Raw genomic sequence first — 24,822 nt, 5'->3', positions numbered from 1 at the left:
AGATGGGGTTGATTGAAGGCAAATTTGTGTGCTTCATATAGATTTAGATGAAAATTCAGTTCCTTATCGTTTTAGTCGTTGATGATGATGAAACTATGGCACAGAGAAAAGGAAGCAGTCAAATAACTGTTCTTGAAAGGTTTTGATGTGAGTTCTATTGACTTCTGTACTCATGTGCGCCTTATTTTTGTTGACTTATTTCTGTACACAAAGCTTTTCATTTTTGCTGATAAAAGTAGTAAATTCTATCGACTTATTTTTGTTGGCATGCTCTGCTACAGTTGCAGTAGGCTCTTGGATTTTGAACAATTTGTTGGGCATATCAGTCATCTGCGCCTTCCAAACATCGAAGTATGCGCAATGCCACTTGCATGCTTTTTCGTATGACATATTCTGGGTGTTCCCAGAGACATTTTGGTGCCAACGTCATGGTACCAATGGAAACACAACAAACATCAAATCCTGCCCACACAGTGGCTAATTGTTCGAGTCATCCTGAGCAACAGATAAATATGGTTTCATATGCTCGGAGCGTTACCCATTCACTATTTTAAGAAAATATGCGGTCTGTAATTAGTTACCCCTTTTCCCTTTCTCTTTGTTACACTAACTAATAGGTAAAAATCATCTAGTATCCCTTGCATATTTATGCCAAAAACTAATGAATTAAAATAAGGTTATTTAACTATTAATTAAAAACACATCTAATCATTTCAAACTTGAAATAATCCTCCCTCGCCAGGCTAAACCTCCCAAAACAGAACTCGGGAAGAAGAGAACGGAAAATAATATGGGCAGATTGCAAGACAGGAATCACGCAAGGTCTCAAAGTGAGGGAATTAAAGCAATGGCTAGACAAGTTGTGCACTGTCTAGCAAGTATTTGCGCAGCAACCAATCAAATGTCTTCCATATTAGTGCATACTGCATAGGAAGTACACAGACTGCTCCATTCAACACATTTCACACACAACGAGAGAGCACTAAAAAATTATAATTGTGGCGAGTGAAATTAAAAGGACACCTTTTCTTCCAATTAAAAGAACGTTCTTAGCAAAATCTTCAGTGTCTAATCTAAAATAACATAGCAAAGGCTACTAACTACTGACTGAAAGATGAAAGTATTGACTTCAAAATAGCAATTCTCACTTCCAAGATAGCAAATTCTCACTTCTTCTTCTCACCACCTCCAGCAGCCCTGAAAGATTACCACAGCAAAGAAGAAATTTTGACCAGACAGTTAAAACCCAAAAACAAGAACAGCATGCTAGTCTCAAATGCATTGACAGGTGTCCTCAAAGACTAAAACACAAAAGAAAAAAGAGAAACAACATATACTCGCAACATACCTCATCTTGCGGAGAACATTGGACATCTCCTCTCGCTTCTTCTTGGCCCTCTTATGTGTTCCCAACTTTCTCTTAGCCACCTTCAAGGCACGTTTGTCCTTACCAACTTTCAGAAGCTCAGTGATCCTCTTCTCATATGGTGCAAAACCAGCAACTTCCCTGATCAAACTCCTCACAAAGTGAACCCTTTTGCTAGTTTTCTGAACAGGAAAATAATTTATAATATCAGCGTTTGTATGCTCACACAACACATAATCCAATATAATTTCATTGAGGAAACCATTTATCTGGTCATTATGCATCAAACAGAAAGGAACTTTGTATTATTTTTCTTTGTGGTGAAATACCTCTAGAATCCGGTCTAAATAATGCCTATTTCCTTTAAATAAGATGCAAAAATGTAAAAAGGATGATGTAGACTAAATAAATTTGGCCAATGAAAAACAACTTACTCCTTTGCGATCAGAAGGTCGTGGAGCTAATTCTTTTTTGGTTACTACGTGGCCTTTATTTAACCCCACAAAGAGGCCTGTATTTGGAGCCATCACCTACAAGAACAATGTAACACCATCACTCAAGCACTCAACCAAACCAATCACAGACATCAAAAGGTAAATTTAATAACTCAAAATCAAAATGCTAAATCACATAATACAACAGATCATTTTACTTTTAACTACAGGACCAACCCAAAAACTCGACCACAATTATTAACATTTCCACAGCTCCATTTCTCAGGAGAAATACAATTGTCTCCGTCTATCACTTATTACTTGAAATGAAGAACTATACTTGTTAACAATGGAGTTCTCACTCCCATTAAATATATTGATGAGCCAGCTCATCGAACAATCAGAGTACAGAATAATATGTTCTTCGTAATACAAGAAGGCAAACTACTATAACACCCTTTATCGGATTTAAAAACTTGAGAACGAACTCCGATCCCAATTGAAAATCTTAACCACAACATTATAAGCAACCAGAGTTGAAAGGCAGACCAATGAGCTTATATCAAGAACCAAAAAACGAAAAGTAGCAATTGAAAACTACAACAAAGTGAACACTTCAATCATGCGATCCAAACCGTACACAACAGGGAAAAAAACATTTGGGCATAAAAAAGTTGAAGATATATGGCTTTTAATATTTCCTCCAGATATTAAGGCATCACGAAACTATCACTCTTATAACTTCTCATTGATTTTTGATTTGAAAATTCTAAAACATGAAATTTCATTTCTATAATTCAAGTTTCTCAATAACCACAAACAGAAGTTATTATGTACGCAAGAAAGATTTTTGCCTTACCTCTGGACGAATAGCAGTAACAAGGATCTGAGGCGAGTTCTAACGCATAAATTAGGGTTTGGGGTTTGCTGTTCCTTATATATGCAGCGTGTTGCCACGAAATTTAGGGCAATTCTGTCACGTCCTGCCCGCCACCTAAACGCTGTCGCTTTAAAGCCAGCGTTAAAGCGGCGGCGTTTAGCTAATTGGCCTTTGGCAATTTACACGTATGAACGCGATTATCCTTTAAAAATTGACCCGTTCTAAACTTTGAAAAATTAGTTAACCACTTAATCTCAAAAACATATGTAAAAATATATCTAAATTTTTAAAAAACTTATTAATTACTATCATGTTAGTTTTCATCCGGTTAACAATTTAAATCTCATAAAATAAAATTTGGTCTTTTTTTTTTAATTGAAATAAAATTTAGTCGTTAAAATATTAAATTGAATTTATATAAATTAATAATAAATTATAATATAAATTTTTAAAAAAATAAAACTATTAATTATATTAATAAAATTATATTGTCACAAACATAAAAACGATTATATTAATAAATTCTTTATGGTATGAGTAGCATTATAGCTTTTACTAAATGAATAGAATTATTGAAATCACGTGGTCATAGGCTTTGCGGTCTCTGATTTCAAATGCTATGAGAAAATCATCTCAACCAAATTTGATATTTTTTTTCTTCAATATCAGCCGCAAGTCATAGAAAATCTTAACATGATCCAATTTTCCACGTAAATAGTAAAAAATAATCAATTTTTTGTATTGAAATTTTACTGTAAACACAATATCATCATCTATAATAAACTTTTTTCACCTGTTTTAAAAGTTATCGAATGTCCAAACAAATTTTAACTCTCATAGAGGTCAGTGACATAATTGAAGTAGTTTTTATATCATACTCTTTATAGTAGCAAATAAAATTTTCGATCAATTTAACCAAAGTTGTTTTATAATAACCAGAAGAGAGATTTTTAATCAAAATCCAAAAATTAAAATGAGTTAGAGAGATATAAAAATAATTTTTTTATTATCTTATATCTTCCTCCAAACAAGTGAGAATCGATGGCCTACATTCCCTATATTTTCAAAATCAGCATTATTAAAATAATTTTTAAATAAATAATATTTATAAAATTCTATTTAAATAATAAAATAATCTTTAAATAAATATTTTTATTATAATAATGTTACTTTCTATTAATATCAGTATTCACTTTTTATTGCAACTTTTATATAATATTATAAGTAGTAATAAAATTTAAAATGTAAAAAATAAAATTTTATAATTTAAAATATATAATATTTCATTTTATTTATAATATTATAATAAAAAATAAAATTTTTTAACTATAAAACGTATATACATGATTTGTAATAAAGAGATTTACTATTTAATTTTTGGATATAGTCATTATTAATAATTAATAATTAAAATTAATTGAATCAACAATTAATAAAATTTTATAAAATTTTAAAATTTTTTAATATATATTTTAAATTTAATAAATTAATTAATAAATTTTCTTTATAATATTAGATTAAATAACAATTAAAAAAAAATCAGTGACAAGTATCCAACACTTAATAATTTTAGATTTTTTATGCTACATATATTGGACTTCCTGAAAAAATAAAATATTAGTTTCGATTTATTTATAGAAAATAACTTACATTTTGATAAATATTTTTTTTAAAAATATTTTTTATTGAAATAATTTATTTTTTATTATTTATTTTTATTTAAAAAATTAAATTTATTAATAAATTTATATATAAAAATATTAATAAAAATTTCAAATGTATAAAATAATTATTTTTTAAAAAAATTATTTTTTAAAAAATAATTTATTTTTTAATTAAAAAATATTTATCACAAATTAAATTTTCTAAATATTTCAAATATTAAAAAATATAAAAATACTTGTCTCAAAATATTTTTGAATAATCAGAGCCTTAGAGATGTATATGTAGCGATTATCTTGGCTACATATTTAAATATAATTGGAGTTATTTTATAACTAAAGTCTACATTAATATTTTTCATTTTTTTAATTGACACTCATTATTAATAAAAGGGGATTGAATATAAATCAATACATAATTGGGCACTTTTCAGTGAGGCTTACTCTAAATAAGTAATTTATGAACATATGTGAAACAAATATGCATCAAAAGGAGGATTTTTTTTTTTTATAAGAAGTTACTAATATGTGCAATAACACTTTTCTGTTTTTTTAATAAATGAGGTCATTCCTAATAACTTTATTATTAATATTTATAAATATATTTATTCGAATATAAGTGATCAAACAATAATATTATATTTTGTGACTTCTGTCTTTGCTGCAAAATGACGGATTTTTCGTGCACATTGGCAGGGCAAAAATATTCAATGGATCCATACACAAAAATACGTGGTAAAAAAATTAATTTAAGAATTTTCCGATGACAATGTTATTGCCAAATAGTTCATCTCCATAAATGATAGAACTTCACTGAGTGGGTAGATTGCAACTGTGATAGCAAAACGGTAAGACTTCAACGATCTTGCTTCTTATGACAAGATAAAATTAGGATTGAAGGGACTGAATTGGGAAATTATAGGAAGGGATAATAATAAAATTTATATAAAAATTTCAAAGAACAAGATTCGAGAGTAGCAAACAGGGCTACGAAACAGAAAAATCACAGCAACAACAGTACACAAACAACTGGGTATAAAACTGCGTTTTTGAGAAATACGATAGCCAATACTCAAATAAATTAGTAATAGGATCGGATCGCACTGAAGTTCCAAGATCCTCCTCCTAAGATGTAGATTGAGGGGAAGAAGATGGTTTCTTGAGGGAACAAGAAGACTTGAAGGCCTCAATCTGCGATTGACATTTGACGTAGTCACCCTTGTTCTCCTCCAAGCATTTCTTTAGAGCCTCGACATCACACGGTGACATTACCTTTTTTCCACTGCTACTCTCTGCCTTCTCATCCATCTTCTTCGACTCCAATCCTCTGTTCCTTGCTAAGAATCTGCAAAACAATGGCGGCGGTTTTCGGAATCCGCTGTTGCCTTTGTATTGTGCCCTTTTTCTACCTTTTGTTTTAACGCGCAGCGAGAATTGACTGAACCTTGTTCAACGCACTGTGACGTTAGCGCAACTTTTTTCTTTGTTTTTTTTTCTGTCATAAGATAATTGGAATTCATTAATCAAAGCTCGAGTCCAATAATTCAGCAAAAAAGTACAAGGCTCAAAGACTGCTGAGGCCCAAGAAAACTAGGATGCAAATACGTACATGATCAAGGTCCAACAACTAATCTAACATGAACTTAATATTATGTAAAAAAATGTTTAACAATTTCTATATAATATCGAATTTACAATAGCCACATCTTTTCCTTATTTTTCTGCGAAGATGTTTTTCCAATGAATAATTTATTTTTAGTTATTAAATGAATAAAATGCAAGAAAAGAGAAAGGATGAAGAAGAAAATGTTACAAGTATCCATCTGAAATAGAGAAGTCGTATTCATACAAATTATGAAAAATATAGTGCGACTATTGAAAATAAATAGTATACCGTGATTATAGAAAGCACGAGTTACTAAACGTGATTAAAGAAAATGAACGAATAAAGTATAATTACGGACTAAGTACAGGAGAAAGTAAAGAAAACATATAAAGTTACCTATCACAAAAACACATAATTGAGTGATGACGAAGTAAGGCACGCATTTCTGGTAGCATCTATTTCACATTCTGATCTTTTTCATTTGCATTATAAGTAGATATTGTTTTAAGCTTTCGCCATGGCCAAGATATACGCCCTCTCTGTGGCGGCTATGCTCCCTGTTCTCTTCTACTTGTATTCGTCTCCTTAGCTCCTCAATTCGATCATGGAATCCTGCAGCCCAACTGTCTACCGGCTGCTGTGATTTCTCTGTCGCTACTTGGCAACCATTGTATCAAGTTCATAGAATTTTTATGAATCAAAACTGTAATTTTTTAATATTGGATTTTCAAAGAAATAATATTTAAATAAATTAATATAAATTAGTGAAAATATAAGAACCGAGATAATTTGTTATAATTTTTTTTCTATATATTTATTTTGGAGAGTGTCATATGAGACATGTTGATATTCTCTCCTGCCACAAATCTATTTGCTTCTAAGACTCTTTAGGGAGTGATTAATTGGCCACCAGTCAGAGCTGTATCCAATTGGCTACTATAAGCCTATGAAATTCATGAACTGAACTTTCAATCTTTATAAATCGTCCCCTGTGAGAATTATTATAATAATGGAATTCCGAAAAAATAATATTTGAATAAATTAATATAAATTAGTGAAAATATAAAAACCGAGATAATTTATTATAATTTTTTTCTATATATTTATTTTGGGGAGTGTCATATGAGACATGTTGATATTCTCTTCTCCCACAAATCTATTTACTTCTAAGACTGTTTAGGGAGTGATTAATTGGCCACCAGTCAGAACTGTACCCAATTGGCTACGGTAAACCTATGAAATTCCTGAACTGAACTTTCAATCTTTAAAAATCGTCCCCTGTGAGAATTATTATAATAATGGTGTCGATAATAATATAATTACTATTTTGTTTTTAAAATAAAATAAGCGGTACGTTCATAAATTATCATATTCAATTATTTATCTGATAATTCTTGTGAGACTTATAAATATATACGACTTGTTAGTTTTGCTATTCGCTTTTATAATCTCGACCAACATGATTTCTTGTTATTACTGATTTTTAGGTGATTTTTCAAGTTTACTATTTTCAAATGAAATGCCGCACAGTTTCAAGTAAATACTAAAATCTGAAACCGTGATGCAAATTCAGATAAGAAGGCATTGCAGTTGATCGACAAAATGCCTAGACTCTCCCAGCGATCTCCTCAGCTGAGTGATTTCAAGCAGTAAATTCTTCATTAATCTATATACTATTGAGGACTGATAAGGCGACACATAGATATCAGGACAATGGAGAACGTTATATAGAAATAATCTTTTCTAAACTCAGTTGCCCACAGACAGAATGTCTGATGGTACACAGTGACATCCAGGTAAAGTTTATTTGTATTCTTAATTCAAGCCAAAACTTTATTAAAAATATTCAGTTTCATTATCCATTGCAAATTGGACACCATAAGCATTTACAGGGAGCATGTATGAATCAAAAAACTGAATGCCCCAATCAAAAGACAGCCATGTTACACAAGCTCTACTGTGGTCAATGCTTTAGAAATATATAAGCAGTGCAAGAGGTTATCAGAAGTGTTTCCTAACCATCCAAATGCTTATTTCAATACGTTTTGAACTTGGCAATGATTTTAAAAAGAATTCTCAAGAATCAGAAATATAATTGAGGCGTCTTTGCAGCATACTATCCACACCATTTCTCATGGTAAATAACTAAACAATATTTGCTTTATGTTTTTGCCTCTATTCAATCTGATGAAATAGTTCTTGTTCTTTCTTCACATTCACATGTGTTTGTGTGGTAAGACCATAGGTTAATTCGCAATATATTTCACATTTCAACATTTATAACATTATGCAAACCCAAGCAGCAAATTCTAAATTTGGTGTTTAGGTTTTCAGAATTACTGTTTAAAGCATGTATCAGTTGAATTAGAAGCGTAGCAACAAATATGCTGACATCTTTGTGAGGGGGAGGGGGGACAAAGTAACGAGCAAACCTGCTCCAAAATTTAGAGTTGAATATTTTAAAATCACGCATACCAGACTAGCAACCTTTTCTTCACATTCATTACTATCTTATTTACTACTAGCAGTAGTACTAGCAGAAGTGGCAGTAGGGCTGCTCCTGAAATCTCCACTGATTGCTCAACCACCTATCTGCAACCCCCGCTCTGCGATCTGCGACAAAGCCACCCTCTTTTGCTAAGTGTTCCCTTTCAACTTGTCTTGCACTGGCCTAAGAAATATCATTTTCTCCTTCCGCCTCCTTTGTCTCAAAGTCCCACTTTTCAATTCTCTCAATGGTAACTTACATTTCTGTTTCAAGTTCTTGTCTCGAGGGTTCCTGATTGATTGTATTTGCAAATTCATCTTTCCGTTCTTTAAAAGAGATCTCAAATGCACGAAATTGTTCTCGAAGAGAGTCCCTTTCTCACGAGGTTCCATTGAGGCATTGCCAGCTGCTTTGAGATCGGCGTTGTGGTCCAGTGCCTCGTCCCTCTTCTGCTGGACAACAAGAACTAGTTGAGTGAAGCGCAATGTTCGAAACCTACCAGTCGAAAGGAAGATGAAGGGAAAAAGATGCGGTGAGGTCACCAGCAAATATTGTTAATTATGACCTTCTGGCGGGCGCCATAATTCTGTTGTTCTGTTTATGCGTGAATTGTGGATTTGGACACCAATCCCTCACCGTACTCCCTAATTCAATCGAAGCATAGGCCCAGTTCTACCCCAGCATAATAATACAGTCTTTAGTTCAATTTTATCTTATAAAATTAAGTATAATTTAATTAAATTCTAAATAAAATATAAATTTTATTATTTAGTATGATATAATTTAAAATATAAAATTAATTAAATTCCACATTATTCATATTTTCATTTTTCAAATTACTCTTAAAAATAAAATAAGAAAGTTATACTCTACCAAAAAATTTTATATTTAATAAATTTATAATACTAATAAAAATTTCAACTCATTAAAAATATATTAATAAATTTTTATGATTTGAAGATTTACATAATAAAATAAATAAGAGAAATAAGTTTAGATATTATAAAATTAGAAAAATAAATAAAATATATTATATAATTGTCTATATATAATAATAGTAGATAAATAGAAAAATAATTTTATAGTTTTCACTTGTATTATTAATAAAATATGAAGAATAAATTATTGAGAGAAAATTATTTGAAAAAAATATTTTAACCTAAAAAAATATTATTGTGTAAATTTCATAAAATTATTTTAAATTCTATTAAATTTGATAAAAATTAATTTTAATTATAACAAATTCTATTTAATTGAATTTTTAAAATTAATTTTTTATTTTTATTTAAATCAAATACATAAAATATAAAATTTAATTAAATTCTACGGAAATAGTCTCTTCCCTGTTCATTATGACAATTGACAATTACGGTCGAATTACGGACATAAAAATCAGCGCCATTTTGACTATTTTAACAATAATCACTTTCAAACTGTTTCTTTCCCCTTCCTTTTCCTTTTCTTTTATTTTCTCTTTAATTGCTTTACATTCACTCAGGAACATGCTACACGCAGTCGAATAAATTCTCCTTTTCGTTTTTCCTTTTTCCTTTCCTTATTTTCAAAAAGTAGGCGAACTATTCCTAGTAACCACCAAAAACGTTCTACAGAAAAGCAATCCGTTTTGGCTCCTGCCCAAGTTCATCACTCGGTCTCTCATTGAGTTTTCAGCCCGAAAACCCATTTACAAGTCTCAATTCAAACTCTGCAGTAACGATTTGGTGCTTAATTACGTAGAAATGGGCAGTATTGATGGGATTATGGAACTGAAAGCGTATGATGTGGAAGATACCATATTTGTTGCGGTGGGAAAGAATGTTGAGAAGAGTAAAACGACGTTGTTTTGGGCTGTTCAGAGCTTTGCAGGGAAGAAGATTTGCGTGCTTCATGTTCAACAGTCTGATAATGCTGTTTCATTGAGTGAGCTTCCTTGAAGCCGTTTCAATTTTATTGATCTTTTTGTTCATCCGTACTTGGTTCTTGATACCTCGCAAAGTCCAGGAAAAGGAAAAGAAATTCCGACTTGTGAAACTGTGTTTCGTCGTTCTGATATTCTGGAATTAGTAACAATACGCGTCGAATCACTAAAGCTCAATGCTGGTTTTAGAGTCTGTTGAGCTTCCTTTGGTTTAATTTTCTTTTTCTGATGATCTGATATTGAATAAAAAAGTGAATTATATAAGGCATGTCAATCACTTAAAGTTAATCAATTGGTTTCCAAATAAGTGCTTATATAGATTTTATTATCAAGCCACTAGTTTCCTTCCTTTTTTTTTTTCCACTTCCGGAATTTTATTTGCCTCCATGTTGTTCTAGATGGCTAATATAATTGCTCTCTTTGGTGGTTCTCTTTACAGCTGACCCGAAGCTTGCTGTGACTAAACCGAAACAAGACATGTTTAGGGCATTCCATGAGCTTGAAAAGGAAAAGATGCATGATGTTCTAAACCAATACTGTCTCATTCTTGCCCTAGAAGGGGTATTCTTTTTTCCTGATTTCTTGGTTTCTAGTTATAGTGACTACTGTGGGTGTGAAACAGCTTTGAAGTCAAATTTTATTATTAATATGAAACCTATTACTTTGAATCTTATTGATGGAACACTCGGCAAGAAAGGAAAGAAGCCAAATTATTGTATTGATAATTGTTTATTCAAAATTCTCTATTACTATTTTGGACTCTGATTTTGAGCAAGTGATCCGGCATTCCTATTTGTTTGCTAATATCAGTACTATTTTGGACTCTGATTTTGAGCAAGTGATCCGGCATTCCTATTTGTTTGCTAATATCACTGATTTTACAATAGGTTAGAACAGATAAAGTATGGATTGAGATGGACAATATTGAAAAGGGGATTGTTGAGCTTATTGCTCGGTACAACATTCGATGGCTTGTCATGGGAGCAGCTGCTGATAAGTACTATTCAGAGTATGAATGCTAACACAGTTGCTCATTCAATGTTCTCATGTGCTTCTTAGGGGTCTTCTTCATCTAGCATAGCTGGTATAGAGTTCTCACAAGTCCCTACTATTTGAGCTCTTAACAAGATTTTATTGCTATTGCAGGAAATTGGAAGGGATAAAGTCCAAGAAAGCAATGTTTGTACACCAACACGCACCTATTTCCTGTCATATTTGGTTTGTTTGCAAGGGTTGTCTCATCTATACAAGGCATGTTTGTGTTGAAAAAAATGTTTTTTTTTCTTCTAAATTTTGCTTAGTTAACTTGCTTATAACTGCAGCATTTCAAGGGTAATTTCTTGCAGTTCATGGTCTATCAATGTATTACTGTGGAAATTCCAATCTTGACTAGTTGGTCTATCAGTATGTTCTGTTCAATAATTAAGTTAGGGATTGGAACCAGTGAGTTAGTCTAACCACAGTTACAGAGTGGAAAAATGCATTTACATATGCAAAAAAGTATCATTTTCATCTGAATAACATGACATTGGGGTCTGAAACCTACTAACCAATATTCAATGATATATTCCATGGAGTTTCTAGTTCTTGAAAAAAAAAAAATTTTATCCTCACTGTTCATACGCCTTATAGAGAAAGCCTTGTAGGATTGTTTTAATTCGAGTAAATATGAAGTTCAGTGTTGTTCAGATTGTCTTCCCTGCTGCAGTTATTCTAATTTTTCTATTGATTTGATGCATCCATCAGTACAAATGAAAACAGGGATGGTAGAAAGGACAGCTTAGAAGCAGAGGTTGGCCTTCCGTTGCTGTTGCTGAATTCAGAATCAGAAGTTAAGCAAGCAGAGCACTTGACATTGGGATCATATAAACAAACCCATAGCTCTCTAGGTAGGTGAGCTGCTGCTAACAGATAAGGTTATTACTTTCAGTGATCAAGATCTGTGGGTTTAGTTCATATGGATATGCCAATAACTGTTTCTTAAAGAAGTGCTAGATGAATAACTTTGTCACAGAGATGTCATGCAGATGATGATGACTGGGAAGAAATAGAAGGATTCAATTTTCACTGTGCTGTGCATTCTAGCCAATCAAGCAATATAGTCCTTAGAACTTCCAAAATGGTGCCATTTCAGACAGATAAGGTTAGAAAAACAAGTTGTTATTGCCTTAGTTCACAACTCACAGGATGATCTTTATTTTTTGTTCTCCCTACTGTTGTATAATGTGAAGTTTCAGTGCAATAAATAAACTAATTTTATCTCACATGCCCATATTTTTCCTAAGAAGAAACAAAGGAGAAGGCCTGTGAACATTTTAGGATTATTGATGTGTTGGTGCATCATTTAGTGGATTGAATCATAGAAAGATCTGCAAAAGAGAGATAAGGAGAGAAGTCTCACAATTTCAGAATTTATTTTAGTATCTGCTCCTTTCTTCATTGATATTACTGGGGCCAGTGGTTGATTTGTTGCTTGTCCAATTTATTTGATGCAGCTATTATGGTCTGTACTTTTGCAGGAAGAAAAAAATCGAGGACTAACAACTGAAAATACTTGTTATATACTAGAACAAGCAATTCTAGATGCCAAAGACTCAAAGCAAAAGGCATTTGAAGAGGCAGTGAAGCGATGGAAAGAGGAAGATGATGCTATGGAGGCCAAATGCAAGGCAAAATTTATCTTATGATGATCTCTTATTCTCTTTTCTTCTCTCTTTACTATTGGGTGGCAGAGGTTATTAGGATAAAGCTTATTAGATTTCGTTGCCTGAGAAACTGGCAATAATTCCAGGTTACAATGCAAATTAAGTAGCTATGCTATTCCTTTAAATATTAGAATCATAGCACCCGAATAGAGGGCCAAATCCATCATCCCACTCTTCTGGAATATCCTTTTACATGGACAAAAGCTTCCTATATCTTTTTCAATCTGTACTTCCTGTCAGATTCTTCACTAATTCAACAGTTAGATGTGTTGCTAGATGTTCAACTTTTTTGGTTACTTGTGACACTAGATGAGAGACATGATTTAGAATATGTAGAAAGCACAAAAACATAAAGAGGAAGACCCAGAAAAAAACACAGCCTGAAACAGCATAATTTCTGGCTACTTAACAGAGTATATTTCTCGAGGTGGAATGTATGGCACAAAAAGATTCTGGTAGCCTACTCAATTTTGTTGGGATTAAGGTGTGATTTTTGTCAAAGTTCGGAATAGTAGACTTGTGTCGTCGTGAATCTAACTAAGAATATTAAAAAAAAGAGATCCACTACCATAAATTATTCTTTTATTTTGTTCATAAATATGGGAATCAGTGGTCTAGTTAAATTATACTGCCCTTAACAAAGGTCTGGTTAGCCTTTTATTATCCCTTTCGCATCATCAACATAATGAAAACTGGACATTACATCCTGAGAGGAATCAATTGAGGCAAAGAAAGTGTTTGTTTAGTGCATGTATGTATATGTCTATTTAGTGCATGTATGTGTACCTATATCACTAAGTCAACTTCATTTTGACCACTAACATTCTGAGCATCTTATCCTCTTACAGGCAAAGGCATTAGAGAACTTGTGTGTCAAGGAGATGAGCCTAAGAAAAGAGATGGAGGGAGTGTTGGCAAGGGAAAAAGAAGAAATAGAAAGGACAAAGGATCAATGTGATGAATTTATGAAAGAACTCCAGGTTGTCCAGGAGCAGAAGTCTGCACTTGAGAGCCACCTTGCAGAGTCCAATCGTAATGTGAAGGATTTGGAGGAGAAAATCATTTCAGCAGTGGAACTTTTGATAAGTTACAAAGAAAGAAGAGATGCAGCACGGAGAGAATATGAAAATGCAATAAGGGAAGCTAATAGGCTAAAGAAATTGGCCAAAGTGGAAGCTACAAGCTTTTGCAGGTCTGAAATCCTCGAATTCTCTTTCATGGAGATCAATGAGGCAACTCAGCAACTTGACCCATCCTGGAGGATTGGAGAGGGAAGATATGGAAATGTCTACAAAGGGATCCTTCGCCATGTTCATGTTGCCATCAAGATGTTACCCTCTTATGGCTATCAAAGCCAGTTAGATTTCCAGAATGGGGTAATACTATCACACTATAATAGCATAAATCTTTATAAAATATCATTTATTTGTACACCTGATACATAATTAAGGGATAACATTTATTATAGCGGAATAAAGGTTTGAATTTATGTTGATGGAGTTATCTAAATATAAGAAATCCTCTTGATTTGTTCTCTCAAATTCCCCTTTATCACATGAATGAGTGCAACTTTCAGCAAACTTTTTTAAGATTAGTAAATCGAACTTTTACATCAGAAAGAACGAAGGTTGTTGAGCCTAAAAATATTAGTTAAGGAAGCATATGGTGCAGTATTGGAAGTATAGGAATTCTTCTAGATTCAGGAAGTGAGTTTTATTATTTAAGAATTCTGTTATTATTACATTTATCATTATTTTCCTAGTTTAAGTTTGTATGTAATTTTAATTAGTATTGGGCTTAGGATCTCTACATATTTCACATTGATTATTATTCAGATTATAAAGTTTTTATTTCTCTTGATTCCTTTGTTCTTCTTGTCCGCTATCAAATAATCATGGCTGTAATTTGAGTCCTGCCAGGTTAAGGCTTTATTGATCATGCATACCACCAGACTTGTATGTATATTTGTTTGTTTAATGAAATGTGACATCAATGGTGAATTTATAGTATCCTTTTGATTTTCTTTTTTGGGGCCAAATTTCAGGTAGAGGTTTTGTGTAGGGTGAGGCATCCACATCTGGTAACTTTAATCGGAACTTGCCTGGAGTCTAGATCACTTGTATATGAGTATGTCAGAAATGGAAGTCTTGAAGATTACCTTGAATGCAAAAATAAGAGACTCCCACTTCCATGGAAAAGTCGGATACACGTTGCCACTGAGATATGCTCTGCTCTTATCTTTCTTCATTCCAACAAGCCTTGTATTATACATGGAAATTTGAAACCATCCAAAATCCTCCTTGATGCTAACTCTGTCAGCAAACTCAATGATTTTGGCATCTCTTATTTAATCTCACGAGGTGAAAGGGTGGGAGACACTATTCCAGTGTCTAATAAGTCTAACCCCAATTTAACCTCTGCATATGCTGATCCAGAATATCTAGAGACAGGGATGCTTACTCCAGAGTCAGATGTTTACTCATTTGGAATTATACTGTTGCGACTTTTGACTGGGAGACCAGTTGCAGGATTGGTGAAAGATGTAAAATGTGCATTAGAAAAAGAGAACTTGGGAGCAGTTCTTGATTGCTGTTCTGGGGAATGGCCAGTTGGACAAGCTGAACTGCTGGCTAAATTGGCATTGAACTGCTGTGAGAATAATAGATTAAATCGACCAGACCTTGTGTCAGAAATCTGGAGTGTGCTTGAGCCATTGAGAGCTTCATGCACTGATTCAGGACCCTGCACAGGTTCCAAGGATCTACACTGTATTCCTTCCCATTTTGTCTGTCCAATTTTTCAGGTAATGTTCTTAAACATGTTTGAAACATTTTATATATTAAACTGGTTTGACTTTACTAGAGTAGCAATGCATAGCCAGGTGGTGGGTTCTGTTGTGCTTCTATCCCTTTCTGGTTTATAGTAAATAGTTCCTAAATACATTTGTGCAATAGAAAGAAGCAAACCAAGGGGTGCTCTTGCATTTTAATCTTTTACGCTGTGCACTGTGAAGTGCTCTGCACGCGTTTGTAGTGGATGAAAGAAGAAGGATTTCAAGGGAAGGAAACTAGCTTTATGCAAACTTGATCATGATTATTGTAACCAGAACATTTGCAGATTGCTTGCACAAATCCATCTTTTTGACCTTTTGTCTCACGGGCAGGCAACTAGAATTTATTTTCAGTATCGTCATGTTTCTTTTAACCATGGCTACTTATTTGGATTTGCAGGAAGTCATGAAAGATCCACAAATCGCTGCAGATGGTTTCACATATGATGCCGAGGCTATTAGAGGTTGGTTGAAAAGCGGCCACAATACTTCCCCCATGACAAATCTTAAACTCGCACACTGCAACCTACTCCCTAATCATGCTCTTCATCAGGCAATTCAAGAGTGGCGGCAATGATGGTGAGTTTTCTATCAGTATAGGAGATGACATACATGCACAAGTTGGGATCTTTGTACTTTAACCGCTGCAGCCATTGATATCAGTTAGTTTAAACATAACGTGATGTATAGAGCAAGAGCCTCTGCTGTTTTGTACAGAACAGCATATATATTCGAAAAGTAATAGTGAATACATATATTTGCTTACAGAGTTTGCTTATCCTGGAAAAGCTGTCCCTTTGATTCAATATTTGGAGAGTTTGATATGGCATACAAGTATGTTTGGCTTCTTATTTCTGAATTCATTTTTAAGAAGAAATCAGTGATTTTTTTTATATTTTTAGTAAAATATATTGATTTAATATTAAGAATTACAAGCGTATATGTTGTAAACGAAATGGAATTGTCCAACTACAATTGGAGGAAGCGAATTTTATAATGACCACGTGATATGATTTGTGCATCGAATTGCAAACGATGGCAAGCAAAGAAATGTAGTTATAATTTAGAAAAATAATTATTATTTTAAAATAAAAATGAAACTTAATTTTAGAGGACCATTATTAATTAGGCCTTTTTCAATTTATTTGTCATTTTTGGTAATTTTTTTAAAAATTATTTTAGGTAAGCTATTCTATATAGAGATGTACATTCAATTAACTAGATTAAAAAAATGGTAAAGTTTAAAATAATAATTAAAATAAAATTTAAAAAAATGGCAGGTAATTAAATGAGAAATAATTGGTGAATTATAAAGTCTAAAGTAAGTTGAGTGGAAATTTCTGTAAGATATGTTTTATACTATTATTTTGTAATATATATATATATATATAGTGATTTTAGTGAAATAATAACTATAAATTTAATACTATATTAATGAAAGTTTGACTATTACAATAAGTATGATTAAAAAATTAAACGTAATTGAAAATTAACTAGTATAATGAAATTTAATTAAATATTTTTTTATTAAAATAATTAAATTTCATGAATTTATAATCGAGTACACCCCTTATAGAGTCTCGGTAATATTGCATAATTTATTCAATCGGAGGTCCAATAGTTATCCGCTATAATATTAGGATGGGCCTTTTAAGCGGCCCAATAACGGGATATAACTTGTCCCACAGGCTGAAGCGCGCGTGTATCTCCCACGTCATACGCATGTTTCATTTCTTTTTTTCCTTTTTTTTCTATGCATAACCTTGGTATATTTATTTTCTCTTACATTTCGCTCCTTCGACCTCGAGTCGAAACTCTCTCTTTTTCTTTTTTCCTAGTTCTAGGCCGATCATCTTTCTCGCAATTTCTCGGCGTTTTTCTCTCCGTCCAAACGCTTCCTAATATCCTTCCCTGGTGACTCCAAATCCCTTCAATCGACGGAGATCTTCTCTTCTCTCCATACCGATCTCTCTTTCCGCCCTTCACTGGTATGTTAGCCGATCACTCCACTCACTTTTTTGGCATTTAAAGCTCGTTAAGTATATCTTCACTATCATGTTTCTATCACAGATCACGCACCGCAATTGCTAGCGAGCTTTCCTTTTTATGCTGTTTTCGTTCTCCTACTTTTTTTTTATTATTTTTTTATTCATTTTCTACGTGTTTAATGGTTGTTCCATTCTTTACCAGCGGAAACCAGGCGAACGCAAAGAACTTTAGTTATATGTTTTAATATAATATTTTAGAAATGTGAAATTCACCGTCATTTAGGTAAATAGTCGCTATAGGCAATTTAAATTGATTTTCAATTTGTTTTTGTTGTTTTGGTAAATTTAAAATGTCGTACTTTGATCTTTTATGCCGTTTGTTTCATGCATAATCAAATATAGCTTGTAGCTACTCTGTTTTTGTGATCTGGTATATAACATATCATTCTTTTTCTTAGTAGCTTTCTCCATAAATTTTGTGTTTTCTCCCCCCACGTTTTGGGGTTCTACAATGTTGTATTCTATATTGGTTTTAAAGATTTGATTTTTATTCTTTATCCATTTGTATTGGTTGTTTTGCTCTTTTTATGGAACTATTTATATAATTCCAGTTTATATGGTTATAAGATTTTTCTACATAATAGGCTGCTGCCGGTTATCTTTAACGGAATATGTTAATTATTTTTGTGTAATCCAGTTTTTCAAATTGTTTCCTGATACTATAATGAAGCAGGAAGATAGCTTTCTGCTTTTGCTTTTTAAATCATTCATCATTGTTTGAGTAGATGCAACTTGATTTATTAACTCTCTAATATACCACAATGTAGGTATGAAAATGTCTGTCTGATGTTCACGCTTGCTCTATTTGTCTAATTCTGAAATAGGTATTGATATGCATTCCGAATGCTTCTTGAGCTTGTAGGCAAAATGATTTGTTAAATTTCAATCTGTTCTGCAGAAAAAGATGAGATCCTTAAATTATTCCAAATTAGTGCCAGTAACTGGAATACAGCTGGCAGTAGGTGGATATGCAGCCCCAATTTATTAAGAAAAAGCATTAAGAGAATGGTGCAGAAGAATTTCAGTGTCTAGTCCTTATTATGTGATTTTTTATTGCATCAGCTAACAATAGAAGGTTTGGTGTTAATTAGGATGTGTCTCAGGACTCAGGAAACAGATTGGGTATTCTTCATACATGTAAAATGTTACCAACTAACTGTGTTTTACATGAATCTTCCTTGCAATGTTCAGTGTGAGGCATACAATATGTTTTTAGCACTTTCTTTTTTTTACACAAAATAGAGAGGAGAGAGAACATTGTCCATGAAATATTTTGTTTGTATGTTAAAGTCTTTGCAAGATCATTTGTGAAATCATAACAAAGAGTTTGGAGTTTCTATGTTGTTTTTGTTGCCAATTCTTCATTTTGAGGCGATGTGTTCATCTCCACATTAGATAAAGAAATTGCAATATTGAAGGGATTCTTAAGAATTATATATATCTATGTCCATTCATCTAGTGGTTGTTTGCAGGATTTTAATATAAGCATTGGTCTTTTGTACAGTGGCTTTCAGTGAGTTGCTAGGTTTGGATTTTGTGTGCCTAAATGCCAATTGCAAAACTCAAGGCTGCAAACAATACAGATGTGATGAAAACAGAGGAGGGAAATGATTCCCTAGACACATTTATCAGGCAAGCAATTGGAAAAGAGCCCTTCCTTTCTTTCTCAAGGGCTGGTGATAGCCCAGTACAGTGGATCCAATTACTACATGCTCTAGATCAGCAAGGTACTTGCTATTTTGCAATGATTCTAACTGTTGTCTCTTGCATAGAATTGAATGGACTTTATTTTGAGAAAGGGTCTTAGTACATGGTCCTTGGGGGGTTAGGATTGAATACTTTCAACATCTATAGTTGGTGTGTTTTTTCTGTAAGGGAAGAGTGGCTGTGCTCTGAACAGATGATGCGACTCAAATCCTCTCAGGCTGTTGTTGTCTTATCTCAGAACAACCATGAGATAAATATTTTTCCTGCATAATCCAGTGGTCTTGGTCCATGTTTAAGATTAGTCATTTTTTGATATTGAACCTGTGCATTTGCCTTTTGATTTCTCCTTCTCCCAGATCTCCCGGGTTGGCCTTTGCTCACTCCTTTGAAGGTGCAGATGCAAAAGTGCGAAAAATGTTCACGAGAGTTCTTTTCATCCATTAACTACAGAAGACACATACGCGTGCACCATCGATTGAAAAAACTTGACAAGGTTTCCCTTTCTTCCATTGTAGTGTTTTTGTATATTTAGTTGTTGAACTGTTCTATTTATTGTTTTATGGCATTTTGAAGCTTGGAAATCTGGTTGCTTATAATCCTGTCAATCTGGATATTCTTTACTAAAATTTATTTGCTTCTTTAACTACATATTTGTTGTTTTTCATCCTTTGAATCATTTTTAATGAATGTTTTACTTTTTCTAGGGTTCTTCCAAAAATAGGGATCTATTGGGCACCTTTTGGGACAAGGTAAAATATGTATATCTTTCTTTTTTGGAAGTTTCATTGGAGGTCTCACTTCCTTTATCATGTTAATTGTTCTTTTGCAGCTTTCTGAGGATGAGGCAAAGGAAATTTTATCATTCAAGGATGTGACACTGGAGGTATTTTATTTATCTACCACATCTGTTTTGCATGAGTAAAACTTCTAATAGCATATCCAATATAGTGGATATTATTATCTGTTTCAAAGTATTAATTATTAGATGCTGAAATGTGTTTTATTTTGTTTGTTTCTAAGTTTTTCTTTGAATATCACATTGTCAATAGTGAAGTTATTTTTAAGCAATTTTTCCTTCCTCTAGTCTTCATCTTCATCATCTTCTTTTTTCCCCTTTTGTTGTTTTCTTTTTCTTTTTCTTTTTTTTTTGGGGTGGGGTGGGGGGGGATTCTGTTCTTACTATAGCAAATTCATGATTCATTTGTGTACTTGACTATTATTTAAATAACTGTTTCCTTTGTTGTAAACCTAATAGAAAGTTGCAGGCTCTTCAATTATAAAGGCAATGATGGGCCTTATTCGGAAACCAGGATTTTCTTCTCTTCCACAATATTGTTTGAGGGCTGGTTCTGCCCTTCTGGTAAGAGGAAATATCTTTCTTTTTTTTTTATTTTAACTTTAAACCTCTGTTTGTTTTCGGAAAATAACTTGTATTTGAAAAATATTTTCCAATAAAATAACTTATTTTCCATTGCTTAAATTTAATTTAAAAAATAAAATATATTAACAAGTTTATATATAGAGATTTTAATAAGATTCTCAAACTGCAAAAAATGACTTCCTCTTTTGAAAATTGGAAAATAATTTATTTTTTATTTTGACCATGAAAATATTTCTTGTTGACTAATTTTCTCAAGTATTCCAAACATCAAAAAATGTGAAAAATATTCTCCTTTCCATGAAACAAATGGAGTGTTAGATTTCATTTGTTTTCATTTTCCATATTATTTTGCTAAGCATATGGTATATCAAAATTCTTTTCAGGATATCATCCAAGCTAGGCCTTCCAGGTTTCCTTTATCTTCTGAGGAACTATTCAGCACCCTAGATGACTCAAGTGAAAAAACGTTCCTGTGTGGAACAGCTGTATCAATGCAAAAATATATTTTTGATGGAGAAGCTGAGAAGATTGGTCTTGAAATGAAGAATCTAGTTGCTTGCACCGGCTTTCTGGTGGAGCAGAAATTGGTATCTTTTTGTTTCACTTCTATTCTTTTAATGATCAATTTACTTTCAATCATTATCCACATGACATAAGTTCACAAATGTGTTGATATGCACCCCACTTGCTGTGTGTGTATCATAATAATCTGAGGCAAATGTTATGTGAAGTATTAGTGTATAACTTTATGTTCTTTGTCTTGTTCTTTCATATTAGCGTATAACTTTATTACATCACTATTTATCTGTGTCTCCAGGTTAAAGCATGGCTTGCTGACAAGGATGCCGAAGCTTTAAGATGCCAAAAGTTGCTGGTGGAGGAGGAAGAAGCTGCTCAGAGAAGGTGCATTCTATGTTCGCTTTGCTTTTGCTTTGTTCATTAGTCACTTTGATGAGCGTTGATATTCCTTGTCAAGTTGTCTTCTTTTTACTTCCGGGATGGTACTTGCACGTCTGCAAGCATTAATGAATTTTGTTTTTAATTTTTGGGTTGGGGATGCCCATGTTAGGGTACTAGTTTATGAGGTGGCAAAGCAATAGGATTATAGGCAGCCCTTTTGCCCATAAGAAGATGACGTACACTAGATTGCATTGGAAGTTTGGAACTGAATTTTCTTAGTTCGTGAAACACACAATTGACTTGAATATTAGGATGCACCATTGCACCTGCATGTACAAGTAAGTGTTGTGGTTGACAGGGAGAGGGTGACACACACGAGATATCCTACTAGTGGATTTTCTAAAGCATGAGGTAGTAGGAAGACCCTCGAAATGAAAGCACCTTAAAATTCTCATTTCCTCACAAGCTCCATAGATACTTAATTTTGAAAAGCTAGACTGTTCTTTAAGCTATAATAGAGTAGTTTTTGAATTGTTGAAGTGTTGTTCGAACTCTTCAGAACCTAAGATTTGCCTCACCAATTGGGAACCTTTAAGGATTCTTCTTCAATGTAAGACTTATCTGAGAAGAGAGTAGATTCTGCAATTTGTTTGTCTAACTAATTTTTTAAATTGGCTCTGAGATGTCTGCAGACAAGCTGAGCTTTTGGAGAAGAAGAGGCAGAAAAAACTAAGGCAGAAAGAACAGAAAGGTAAGGAGCAAAGGCAAGAGGAACAGGCAGATTTCAACGAGCAGATAGATGATGCAGTGGAGGCTGTGTCTTCAGCTGTTGAACAATTTCCTCTGACTGCATCTGATTCTGGTATGGATGGTCTGGAGGCACTATCAAGTCATGTTCCCTCATCTTTTGAGCCCTTCCAACCGCCAAGCATGGATGAAGATATTGATTTGGAAATTCCGACGGGGTCTGGAAGTGACCCTGGCTCTAGTCATAATGTTGAAAGACGGACAGTACAAAGAAATAATCGTAGGCACTTAGTGCTTACTCGCTGGCAGTTGTCTCCAAAATCACAATGGAATTATGTGACAAATGGTTTCCATGCAAGTAAAAATTCTCAGGCACAAAAATCTAGCAGCATGCAGAAGCATGGAAATCATGGAGACTCAAAACCGGTGCCTTCAATCAATGGCAACAAAATGTGGAGCCGAAAACCTAAACCAGATTATAGTGGAGACGGCTTGAAAATTAGAGTGCAGAAAGAAGCAGTAAGCCTGCCAGATCACAGTAAGAAGCATGAGGTTCTGATTGGTTCTATATCTGTTGCACTTGAAAACTGCAACCAAGATGAGGCTAACCATTTTGATGGAGCTAGAGATGATTTTCTGTCAGAATATCAATTGCCAAAGAAAAGCAATATTCAGGATAAGCAAAATAGACCTGAATCTAATCATTTCAGTGCAAATAGGTCAAAAATAAAGCTTTGGAGGCCTGTGAGTAGAAATGGAACCAAAGATCCAATATCAGTTGAAAATAGAGCTACAGAATTTCAAGTTGATGGGGTTGCTGGTAAGGGAGATGATCATATGTCATCTGAAGAAAGCTTTCTTAGCTCGTGTTCTGTGGACGATAATAATGGCGTAACAGGGAACAGTCTCCCACTCCTCCAGGAGACTTTGCGTCGAGGGAGCTTGCACTTCTCATGCCAAGCAGCAAAAGCATTTCTTGCCGAGAGTAAGTTCAATTTCTTTTATACACACAGTAACAATAGTCATTTTCCTAGCAGCAGTATGTTATCTCTGCGCTTACATGTCCATAACTTTTGCATTGTCTTGTGATGCTATAAATATCATGCAGGATGGAAGGAGGCAATTGCGGCTGAACATGTCAAATTGGTTCTATCTCCAGACTTAAAATCTTCAGAATATATGGAGATTCTGAACGACTGTCTAGTAGATGTAGCCGAGTCATCAGATATTAAAAAATGCAGTCTTCTTGGCAATATGGAGAATCAGTTGGTTGATGCGGGGGTTCATGAATCTTCGACCACCGGAGCCAGTAAAGCCAAGTTCAGAACAAAGCCTGAGAAAGGTGCCAAGTTAAAGTACATACCCAAGCAGAAAGCCGTCTCCTAATAAAGAAGAAGATGATCAAGAAAGGGCTTTTTTTTTTTCTTTTTTTGCTTCTTTGTTATACAGATTGCATAGTTTAATTGCCTTTACATTCTTAGCAGAGGTTCCAGTTTTACCGAAGGTCTTCTGTCAGAAAAAAATGAAGTCTTGTTATTTTTCTCTTTTCTCTCTCTCTCTCTCTATCTCTCTCTCTTTCTCAAGATTTTTTTGTCAGAAAATACTTAGTTGTCATAGCTGATTTGATTAGTGCGTTACTTTTGGCGTAATGGTCCAATTTTTTTGCTGTAATAAATGTTGTTTTCTAGGGTTATTTTTTAGTGTTATTATTTATTTTTAATTAATTTGATTTGGGCTATTCATTAATTAGTTGGCTTTTAACTCCAAGAAGCATACGTTTTGGGCGTTGGAACCCATTTCTTGAAAGTGGCAAGGGGGCATGATCAATAGCTTAGCTCCTTCAAACAATCTGAAATTATCAATGGGCAAAGTGGAAGATATATGTCATGTTTGCGGTTTGTACCTTTGTAATGGTTAAAATCAATGTCTTTTGTTATAAAGCTTGAGATTTTCGCTATCACACGGTTCCCTCAATTTTAATTTATTTTTAATTTTAATGTTGAAACTAATTTTAATCCGTTTGGATTTAATTTTATAGTTCAATAAATTTTCTATGCTTATGTGACTATTTTTTGCTATTATTATAACATCATATTTCCTCCACAGCTTTTATTAATAAAGTTTCGACGAATTCAATTTGAAATTCGATTA

The 24,822-nt window shown here is 33.3% G+C and overlaps 3 protein-coding genes across 4 annotated transcripts; 2 read left to right on the top strand and 1 right to left on the bottom strand.

Moving 5' to 3' along the window:
* Nucleotides 1–1,006: 1,006 nt before the first annotated feature.
* On the bottom strand, nt 1,007–2,782 carry LOC110631010 (60S ribosomal protein L36-2). The gene is made up of 4 exons (XM_021778700.2): nt 2,660–2,782; nt 1,801–1,896; nt 1,349–1,548; nt 1,007–1,197 (listed from the first exon to the last, which is right to left on the bottom strand). The coding sequence occupies exons 2-4, from the start codon at nt 1,891–1,893 to the stop codon at nt 1,167–1,169; spliced, it is 324 nt and encodes a 107-aa protein (XP_021634392.1). The 5' UTR covers nt 1,894–1,896; nt 2,660–2,782; the 3' UTR covers nt 1,007–1,166.
* A 7,083-nt stretch (nt 2,783–9,865) lies between these two features.
* LOC110599734 (U-box domain-containing protein 32) lies at nt 9,866–16,739 on the top strand. 2 transcript variants are annotated; one of them, XM_021736297.2, is made up of 10 exons: nt 9,867–10,355; nt 10,793–10,914; nt 11,241–11,362; nt 11,500–11,604; nt 12,100–12,242; nt 12,381–12,496; nt 12,873–13,022; nt 13,907–14,434; nt 15,103–15,861; nt 16,289–16,739. In XM_021736297.2, the coding sequence occupies exons 1-10, from the start codon at nt 10,175–10,177 to the stop codon at nt 16,463–16,465; spliced, it is 2,403 nt and encodes an 800-aa protein (XP_021591989.1). In that variant the 5' UTR covers nt 9,867–10,174; the 3' UTR covers nt 16,466–16,739. The 2 variants fall into 2 exon arrangements, with proteins under 2 accessions (XP_043806377.1, XP_021591989.1); XM_043950442.1 differs by lacking the exon at nt 12,873–13,022 and having other exon boundaries at nt 9,866–10,355.
* A 904-nt stretch (nt 16,740–17,643) lies between these two features.
* Nucleotides 17,644–24,386, top strand: LOC110600165. The gene is made up of 10 exons (XM_021736930.2): nt 17,644–17,876; nt 19,441–19,663; nt 20,000–20,136; nt 20,348–20,392; nt 20,473–20,526; nt 20,899–21,003; nt 21,408–21,611; nt 21,842–21,927; nt 22,617–23,656; nt 23,780–24,386. The coding sequence occupies exons 2-10, from the start codon at nt 19,483–19,485 to the stop codon at nt 24,055–24,057; spliced, it is 2,130 nt and encodes a 709-aa protein (XP_021592622.1). The 5' UTR covers nt 17,644–17,876; nt 19,441–19,482; the 3' UTR covers nt 24,058–24,386.
* Nucleotides 24,387–24,822: the final 436 nt, after the last annotated feature.

Source organism: Manihot esculenta, chromosome 14, assembly GCF_001659605.2.
Source record: "Manihot esculenta cultivar AM560-2 chromosome 14, M.esculenta_v8, whole genome shotgun sequence".
Taxonomy (NCBI): domain Eukaryota; kingdom Viridiplantae; phylum Streptophyta; class Magnoliopsida; order Malpighiales; family Euphorbiaceae; genus Manihot; species Manihot esculenta.
Note: the sequence above shows the minus strand (reverse complement) of the source record. Positions and strands in the feature narration are given on the sequence as shown.